Source organism: Capra hircus, chromosome 11 (assembly GCF_001704415.2).
Source record: "Capra hircus breed San Clemente chromosome 11, ASM170441v1, whole genome shotgun sequence".
Taxonomy (NCBI): Eukaryota; Metazoa; Chordata; class Mammalia; order Artiodactyla; family Bovidae; genus Capra; species Capra hircus.
This window is the reverse complement of record NC_030818.1, coordinates 104,589,210-104,598,241: the sequence shown is the minus strand read 5'-3', so window position 1 is coordinate 104,598,241 and position 9,032 is coordinate 104,589,210. Positions and strand designations below refer to the sequence as shown.

The 9,032-nt window shown below is 67.9% G+C and overlaps 2 protein-coding genes across 3 annotated transcripts; both read left to right on the top strand.

Annotated features, from left to right (window-relative positions):
• LOC102173384 (epididymal-specific lipocalin-8) lies at positions 1,370–5,027 on the top strand. Of its 2 annotated transcripts, XM_018054794.1 has the most exons (7): positions 1,370–2,031; positions 3,158–3,288; positions 3,649–3,719; positions 4,044–4,148; positions 4,226–4,315; positions 4,426–4,451; positions 4,776–5,027. In XM_018054794.1, the coding sequence occupies exons 1-7, from the start codon at positions 1,954–1,956 to the stop codon at positions 4,794–4,796; spliced, it is 522 nt and encodes a 173-aa protein (XP_017910283.1). In that variant the 5' UTR covers positions 1,370–1,953; the 3' UTR covers positions 4,797–5,027. The 2 variants fall into 2 exon arrangements, with proteins under 2 accessions (XP_017910283.1, XP_017910284.1); XM_018054795.1 differs by lacking the exons at positions 1,370–2,031; positions 4,426–4,451 and having other exon boundaries at positions 2,965–3,288.
• Positions 6,057–8,810, top strand: LOC108637125 (epididymal-specific lipocalin-5-like). The gene is made up of 7 exons (XM_018054793.1): positions 6,057–6,335; positions 6,554–6,687; positions 6,942–7,021; positions 7,485–7,589; positions 7,805–7,906; positions 7,985–8,013; positions 8,582–8,810. Exons 1-6 carry the CDS (start codon positions 6,240–6,242, stop codon positions 8,008–8,010), a joined length of 543 nt encoding a protein of 180 aa, XP_017910282.1. The 5' UTR covers positions 6,057–6,239; the 3' UTR covers positions 8,011–8,013; positions 8,582–8,810.

The window sequence follows — 9,032 nt, the reverse complement described above, 5'->3', positions numbered from 1 at the left end:
GGCTGCACCCACAAGCAGCATCTGGGTCCCCTGGCTGGCCGCTGTGGCTCATGGGCCCTGTGGGGATGCCGAGGCGCCCTGGGCAGCCCGGCCCTGCGGCTGGGCCTCCGTCAGGGGCAGAACCCCCAGAGGCAGAGCAGCCGCAGGGGAGCTTTGTGGTGCAGCTTGTCAGCGTTTCCTTCCTGCTGTTGCTGTGACCTTGACCTTGGGCTCGTTGGTCAGCCTCCATGAGGCTTGGGAACGAGTCAGGGTCATGGCCAGAGCACCCTGAGCCCCTCCCTGCGGCCCAGCCTGAGAGCCCCTGGATGGACCCTCGGGCCCGAGCGGAGAGCCTGCTGGGTGCCTTTGTCTGCTCACAAGGAAACTGAGGCACAGAGAGGTCGGCAACTTGCACAGCCAGTGGCCCGGCTGGGGTCCTGCGGCCGGGCTCCAAGGCCTGAGCTCCCTGCTGAGCCTCTATGGGGGGGGGGGTGGCCAGAGCGCCCCCGCGGAGCTCACAGCATCTGGCTCTGCCCGACGCTCACACTTCAAAGGGCCGGGCCTGCGGCGAGGCAGGAAGGCGCTGGACGTCCTGCTTCACTGCTCACGGGTGTCGTGCAGCCCTGGCAGGGTGGGGCAGGAAGCTGTTAGCTCTGAGCGCCTGTCCTCACCTCAGGCTGGTCACCCCAAGACAGGGGGCGGCCCTGGGCTTCCTGTCCTCTCTCCTTTGCCCACTCAAGCCCCTAGGGGCCTGGCTTGTGAGCCCAGCTCCGGGTTCAGCCTGGACCCGGGTCAGCCTCCCCGTGCACCCCACCCCACTCCTTCCCTTTGGACGGGCCTCCTGGGTCTCGGGGCTGCCCTGTCCTTGTGTGACCCACGGCTTTGCTGCAGGGTCAGGGTGGCAGTCCTCCTGCCTCGGGTGAGCGGGCCTCCCCTTTAGCTGGCCAGGCCTGTGTGTGCCTTTGTGGCCTTGGAGGTGGAGAGGCCGCCCGTATCAGCCAGAGGCCAGGGCTGCGACCTGGGTTGCGGCTGCCTTGGTGCCCTGGGACCCTCCTGGGCTCTGCTCGCTGTCCTGACGGGTGGGGAGACAGGAAGGCGGCTCCATCGGGCGATGTGGCTGGAGGCCCTGGTGCCCAGATAGCCCGGCTCTGCCTTTTCCCTGACCTGCTTTACCCTGACCTGGTCCCGGGCTTGGGGGCCTGGGCACCGTGGGAAGGGGTGGACACCGGCAGCCCACAGCTCATGGAGTGTAAGCAGGACAGGGGTTCCCGAGGCTGGCCGCGCCTGGCCGTGCAGAGTGGGTGTCAGGGCAGGTGTCAGGGAGGGGAAGGTCTCATCCGGTGGGGAAGCTGTGCGCACAGGAAGCGGGTGGGTTGCCGGCCGCTGCCTGGTGTCCGTGAAGGGGCAGGGGCCCAGGCAACCCCAGCGCTGCCTCCCATGGAGCATCTGTCTCTCTCCCGTGGCCCCCTCTGCAGGCAACAACCTCTCCCACCCACGCCTCACAGCCTCTCCAACACTCCTCCTACCCAGAAGCAGCCCTCACCTGCCTCTGTGGTCCAGGCCTGTGAAGCGTTCACCCACTTGTCCCGAGACCCATCAGAAAGAGCTTGAAGACTGCTGTGAGCCCTGGGAGGGGAGCCTGGCTGTGTGTGCGGGCCTGAGCTTGGCGAATCCATCCTAGCAGCCCGTCCTCAGGGGGAGATGTGGTTCTGGCAGCCCTGCTTGGGGGTGGGAGGGAGGGTCTGTCCTGCTCTCAGGCCCCCAGGCAGGCCCTAGACCGGGAGGGGGGTGGCACAGGCTGCTCTGGTCCAGGTCACCCCGCTCCAGGGCTGTGGGTGTCCTGAGGCCAGGATGCACGCCCCTGAGTGGCTGGAGGCCAAGTTCACCGTGGTCCTCTCAGGGAGGTTGCACCCCCACCCACCATCCGTCCTGCTATAACCCTGCCCAGGGCTCAGGGCGCGGAGCAGATGCTCAATGGGGGCCGGGCTGCTGAGCGCCCTCCTGGGCCTCGCGCTGGTGCAGATGACCCCGCAGGGCCTGGACCTGCAGAAGGTGCTGGTCTTCCTCAGGGCGGTGGTCCTGGGCTGGGAGGGCCCTGAGGGCCCGGCTCCTCCAGCTCTCCTCTCCCACGGCTGAGCTGGGGCTGGCTCACGGGGGCCCCAGGACCCCCTGGGTGTGAGCTCAGCCCGGCCTGGGGTCCCCGCTCCTGGCCAGTGGGGATACAGCAAGTACCCAGGGCTGGCGGGGGCGGCCCCCTCCCCCGGGGCCTCCTCTGGGTGACCGTGTCCTCAGCCTGGCTGGCCGCTCCCCTGAGGGGTCTCCGGGGTGTGGGCCTCAGGGTGGCCGTCTCCTGCTCCCGGGTTGGTGGGCTTCCTGCTCTGACCTCTCACCCCACAGGCAGTGGGAGCAGAGGAGGAGGCCTTCCCGGGGCAGGGACCTTGGTGGGGGCGTTTGGACTCCATCTGGAGGCTTCTTTGTCTGAGCTCCTTTTTGCCCGGCCTGGGCCAGCAGGCTCAGAAACAGCCGGCGTTGGACACAGGTTTGCTTCCCTTGCAAAAAATGATCAGTTTTTAAAAGCTTCAGAGGGTGGAGAAGGAAATGGCAGCCCACTCCAGTGTTCTTGCCTGGAAAAGGCCATGGACAGGAGCCTGGCGGGCTGCAGTCCATGGGGTCACATCACTGAGCATGTGTGCATGAGGGCGGAGGGTGATGGGTTGGCAGCAAAAAGCTGGTAGAACTGAAAAAAGTAAAAAATAAGAGCTTCAGAGGGAAGGTCCGGGCCCCAGGGCTGGTTTCCGAGGCGGCTGCTTGGTCCTCCAGCATGGCCGTGCAGAGCCAGGCCTCCCCCACGGGGCAGGGCTGCTGGCCACCCTCCTCGGGGGGCCTTCACGTCCAGCTGGCCCGCTCCCTGCCCCGTCTCTCGGGCTCTGACCACCGCTGCCTCTGCTCAGGGGCAGGCATCACAAGGCCAGGTCTCCTTGGAGACAGGGCACCAGCCCTGTGGCAGCTGCCAACAGGCCCTTGTGGGGACCCAGGGCCCCCACGGGGACCCCGCGGAAGGCCCGCCGCCTGCTGCTTCGTCTGCCGGCTCCCTGCCTGGGAGGTCTAGGGCGAGGGGTCGGCCTCCCCGGGTCCGGTTCGGCTGCCCGAATGGGCTTGGCTCCGGTCCTTTCTCTAGATGGTAGGATTCTGGTGGGAAGCTGGTGTGGCCTCCAGAGAAAACTTGGCACTGAAGACCCCGAGGAGGCTGGAGGCCTTGTTCCTGACCTTGAGTGGGGAGACGCTGACCGTGACGGTTGCCTACAACAAGTAAGCAGCCCAGCCCCCGGGAGCGTGGGGGTCAGGCGTGTGTGTCAGGGGGCTGCAGCCGTGGGCGTGGGGCGTGGACGCCACTGTCCCCTGGGTGCACCAGTCCTCCCGGGGTCCTCCCCTGTGACCAGACCCCAGGCCCCAAAGCTGCGTCCTCTCCCGGATGAAGTAGGGCGTCCTGATGAGGCCTCGTGGGTTTAGCAGGACGGGAGGAGGACTTGCCAGTGGGCGGCTCTCGGAAGGGCACGGGCCCCCTGCCCCAGGTGCTCCTGGGGACAGCATGCCTGCCCCTTGCTGCGAGTGGGCCCTGGGAAGGCACACAGCGGGCATTTTCTTAGTGACCACTCTGTTGCCTTTCAGCTCAGGAAGTTGTCAGACTGAAGAAATAGTGAGCTCAGAAATGAATGTTTTGGGGAAATTTGTGTTTCCTGGTAAGAGCTGCTTCCTTGGGCCCCACCCGCCAGTTCCTCTTGGCCTGGCTGTTCCTCATGCTGTTCCCCGCGCTCCTCCTCACGCCCCAGGCTCTGTATCCCCCCAGTGGACCGGTCACCCTACCAGGGCTGCTCTAGACCCCCCGAGAGGGTCCCAGCATCCCGAGAGGGTCCCGGCACCCCGAGAGGGTCCCGGCATCCCGAGAGGGTCCCGGCTAGGTGGGGGAGAATGGAGTCAGGCCCTGTCGACCCTGACCTCCCAGGCCGACCCGCCCTGAGGGGTGCCCGTCCACCCAGGCCTGCCCCTCCCGCTTGTCCACGCAGGCCGCAGGGAGATCCACGTGATGGACACGGACTATGAGCAGTACGCCATCCTGCGCGTGTCCCTCCAGTGGCAGAACAATGAGTTTTACGTGTTCAAGTATTTCAGTAAGCCATCCTGGGGTGGGGGCTGGACCGCCGCGGCCCCCGGGGACCCCCTGGCTCAGGCCCCGGTGCCCCCACAGCTCGGAGCCTGGGCGGCGAGTGTGAGCCTGGGTTCCTGAAATTCCGGGAGCTGACCACAGACATGGGGCTGTACCTGGTGGGCCGGCACGGTGAGCTCCAGGCCTTGGGGTGGGCTCTGGGCGAGGGGGCCCGCACTGGCGGGGGGTGGGGGCTGGGCATGCATCCCACGTGCAGCCCCTCATGCTCTCCTGCCCCGCAGGGAGGTGCGCCAGTCTCCTGCAGGGGGTGAGTCTTTGCCCCTGGCTGAGTCCCGGCCTGACGGGAGTCCCAGCTCACTCTAGACCCCAGGGCCTCCAGGGTGCTGACACCAGGCTGCCCAGAGGGGGCCCTGCAGGCTGGGGTGGGCGGGGCGGGGGCATGGCAGGGGCGGCTGGGGCGAGGGCAGGACAGGGGAGGCTGGGGCGGGCGGGGCGGGGGCAGGGCAGGGGAGGCTGGCCTTGTCCGGGTTTCCATCTGCCGGCGGTCACAGGCCCTGTGGACCCTGTCTCAGGTTCCCGGGTGCCCCACTGTGCTAACCCTTCAGCTGCAGGCCCCCCTCTGTCTCAACAGCTCCGAGAGACGGGACTGTGACCTCACTTCGCAGGCAGAGAAGCTGAGGCCCAGGCCACTCAGCTAGGACACCCACTCCTGGCTGGGGCCCTCGGGTTCGGACGGCGCCCCGAAGCCTTGCCCTTCTCCGTCGCAGCAGCTGACCTAGGGGAGCCCCCGCCCCCATGGGGATGCTTGGAGCCCCGCCCACCCGGCCTCCCTGGGCCGCCAGCCCTGGGGGCCACCTGCAGCTGCTCCGCCGGAATAAACTCTACAGCCAAACCCATGGTCCTGTCTTTCCTGGGGGGCCAGGGGTGGCAGGCGGGGCTGGTGGGGTCAACAAACGTTCAGCAGCTGCCCTGGAGCCTCTGCCGCATGGTAGGCTGAGCTGAGACTGTGAGGCCCTGCTCTGTCTGCAGGGCCCAGGCACTCTGCTCCCCAGGGAGCTGGGACCCCCTCGTCCCTTTGGCACTCCGCGGGCATCTCTCCCCCCTGCCCTCTCCCTGCCCTCGTCTTCTGCCTCCTTTTCCCTGTCTTTGCCCCTGCCGCTCCCCCAGCCCTCCGGCTTGGCTGCTGCCAGCCACCACCGGCGGGAAGACGGTTGACACTTGGCGGTGGGGTGCAGCAGTCAAGGGCCGTGAGGGCAGCTGGGGTGACGGGGCAGCTGCCCTCCACCCCTGCTTGTGAAGCTCTTCACCCATGTGGTGGAGAGATGCTGTCCCTCCTCGGGGAACAGTTCCATGGGACAGAGAGACGCTGTCCCCACCACGGGAAACGGTTCCATGGGTGAAGGGCCAGGGGAGCCGCCTCGGGGGCTGCTGATTGGCCTGCAGGGCTGGCGGGGTCGGGACATCCCGGCTCACGCCGCTGCCCATGGGGTGGGCTACAGAGTCAGCACCACCTGGGTGCCCGTGCCCTTGGTCTCGCCCCATTGGCCCGCGCCCCTGCCTACGCAGCTGGCGGGCCCTCGAGGGCATACACCCACATCCGGAGGTCGCCTGGGGCTCCCAGGAGGGCCAGATGCCAGGGCCTCGGGCCGCCCTGGGTGCTGCTGAGGGCTCCTGCTGGAGCCTCGTGGGCAGCGGTTGGGTCCTGGTGCCGTGAGGGGCCCTGACCGCCATCTGCCCCCCGCACACGTGTCCCCGAAGTGCAGGACGTGCCGCCTCCTGCCCTGCCCCCTCGCCTTGGAGCCCCACACTGCCCTCCAGCCTCCCGCGGGTGGTCTGGGGGCTCTGGGCACTGTCCCCCCCGGGCCTGGGGCCCAGCCTACAGGGCAGCTGACTGGCCAGCCGAGTGGCCGGGGCAACATCAAGGTCCGGGGGCGGAGGGCCCTCAGGCCTGGTCCGGCCGATGGGCAGGCCGTCTGCTTAATGAAGCCAGCCTGTGCCTTTGCTGACACCCACGGGGAGGGTATAAGTCCAGGCTGGGCCCGAGGAGCGTGTCCTGTGGCTTTGGGGAGCTGGCCCCAGCCCCTGCCGGCCAGACATGAGGGGCAGCTTGCTTGCAGCCCTGCTGGGGCTCCTCGTGATGCTGGCGGCTGGCAAGGAGGACTTGGGCCTCCAGAACTTCAACTTGACCCAGGTGGCTGCGTCAGGGCGCCCGCCATGGTGGCTGGCCGGGCCAGCCGGAGGGAGCCTGGAGGCCCCTGGGGACGCTTCCTCTAGAGCCTCTGCCAGCTCCAGGCGTGCGGGGCCCGGGAATTCCCCAGACCACTGTCCTGCTGGGCTGGGGGAGGCCCTGATCCCAGTGGCGGGCACCCCCCCCCAAGGCAATCCCCCTCCAGCTTGCTGTCCCCGCAGTTTTCAGGTATGTGGTACGAGATTGCCTTGGCCTCCAACCTGGAGCACCAGAGCTCGTCCCCAGGGCGGAAGATGGGGGCCGTGATAGTGGAGCAGGACGGGCCCCACCTTGGCCTGACCTCCGTGTCTGACCAGTGAGTGGCACTGGCCTTAAGGGTGTCACGCGGGCCCCCTGGCGGGACGAGGATGGGGTTGGGGGAGGAGGGTGCCCGGGCTCCCAGGCCAGGGCGGAGGCGCAGGGCTTCCGTCCTCCAAGGGGCTTCCTGAGGTGGCTGGTGCCTGGACGTGGAGCTGGGCCGGGACCCGTTGGTCGGGGGCTCCCTGGTGGTCCAGAGCAAGGCGCGGTGGCGGTGGGCGAGCGTGGGCTGAAAGCGTCTGCCCTCTCCAGCATGAACCTGTGCATGAAGGAGAAGAACCAGGCAGTGAAGGGGGACGCCCCTGGGAAGTTCAAGCTCCCTTTAGACTCTGGTGAGGAATGCGCCCGCGATTGCCTCTTCCTCACTCCCTGCCCCAACGCCCAGCTCAGCCTGGAGTCCTCAGCCCCGCCCTCTGCACGGCTGGGAGCCGGTGCGGACCTTGGTCCCACCGCACACGGCCCTTGCTCAGCCACCCTGGCCCTGAGGGTCTTCCTGTGGGGACGTGGTGGCCCAGAGCCCTCAGCCTGAGCTCACTGCCCAGCCTGCATGGAAGCGAGCTCCTGCACCTCCTCTCTGCAAACTCTGATGAGACTGACCAGGTGGCCTATGTGCTGGCCGGTGGGGCTCCCTGCCCACCCTCTTCAGGAAGCTCCCCCGGGGAGTCCAGAAGGCCTGCTGCAGTCCCACGTGTGTGCAGCACCTGTGTGTGTACTTTCCGAGGTGGGGGTATGGCCCATGGGAGGCGCCTCCCCCTCCCCACAGCCTGGGAGTCCTGGGTTTGGTTTTGTCCCAAGGAGGCAAAGAGGTCATCGTGGTGGCCACGGACTACAAGACCTACGCCGTCATAAGCATCGTCCCCCACGGAGGCGAGAAGCCCAGCCGCGTGCTGAAGCTCTACAGTGAGCGGGCAGCCTCCCGCTCCAGCCCCGCCCGGCCCGGCCCCGCGGGGCGGGGGCAGGAGGAGCCTAGGGCCCAGACGGGAGGGGCCTGGGGGGGGGGCTGGGGGGGGGGGCCCGGGGTGGGCGGGCCCGGGGTGGGCGGGGCTGAGCGGGGACAGGCTGGGCAGGGAGGGCGTCCTGGGGGGCCCCAGCCAGCCGCTCCCCCTTCCTCGCAGGCCGGACCTTGGAACACAATGAGAAAGCCACAGAAAAGTTCGTGGAGAAGGCCGTGGAGCAGGGGCTGTCGGTCTCAGACGTGCAGCTGCTCACCAAGGACTGTGAGTGGCGCGCTGGGGGCCTGGGGGCCTCCTTCCTGGGAACTGTCTCCCCACTTCCCCACTGTCTCTTCTCCACAGTGACCTGTGTGAACCTGCTGTCCTAGGTGGTGAGTCCCTTTCCCTGCCCCGAGGCTGGGGCTGGGTCCCCAGGCCTCCCCGTCACAGCTGGAAGAGGAGTCTGGAGTCCCAGGGATGGGGGGGCTGACTCCTGGACAGGTGGAGCCGGGACTTCCCAAGGGTCAGGGCCTACCCGGGCATGGATGCTGTGAGCATCTCCTGTCCTGGGCCAGCCCCTCCTGTGGCTGCAAAGCCTGAGCTGAGAGGGGGCCGGGCGCCTGTCCCCCGCGCAGCCCCACATGCTGCCCCGGCCCACGGGAGGTGCACCAGGCTCCTGAGGGAGGCAAGTCTCCGCCCAGGCTGAGTCCCAGCCTGATAGGAGTCCATGCTCACTGTAGCTCCCAGGACCTCCAGGGTGCTGACACCAGGAGGGGGCCCTGGAGGTGGGGGCAGGTTGGCCTCGTCTGGGTTTCCACCCAACAGAGTCCTGCCTTGGGGTCACAGGCCCTGTGGACCCCATATCAGGCTCCCAGGTCCCCCACTGTGCTAACCCTTCAGCTGCATGGCTCCCTCTGTCTCAACAACTCTGAGAGACGGGACTGTGGCCCCACTTTACAGGTAGAGAAACTGAGGCTTAGGCCACTCAGCTAGGACACCGACTCCTGGCTGGGGCCCTCGGATGAGGGCGGCATCCTGAGGCCCTGCCATTCCGTGTCTCAGGATCTGACCTAGGGGAGCCCCTGCCCCCCACTGGGGTGCTTGCAGCCCCGCCCACCTGGCTTACCTGGGCTACCAGCCCTGGGGGGCCACCTGCAGCTGCTCCGCCCAAATAAACTCTACAGCCGAACCCATGGTCCCGTCTTTCCTGGGGACCGAGGGGTGGCGGGCGGGCTGGTGGGGTGTGTGTCCCATGACTGCCCTCCACATCGCAGCAGACCTGACTCTCGGGAGGTCTGGGTTCACCGTGACTGTGGGGGACACCCGCCCCTGGGTGGGCTCCTCCCACTGTGGCCGAGACGGCTGCCGGCAGGCCGGCTCCCGCTGTTCCCTATCCCTTCTGCCGGCCCGT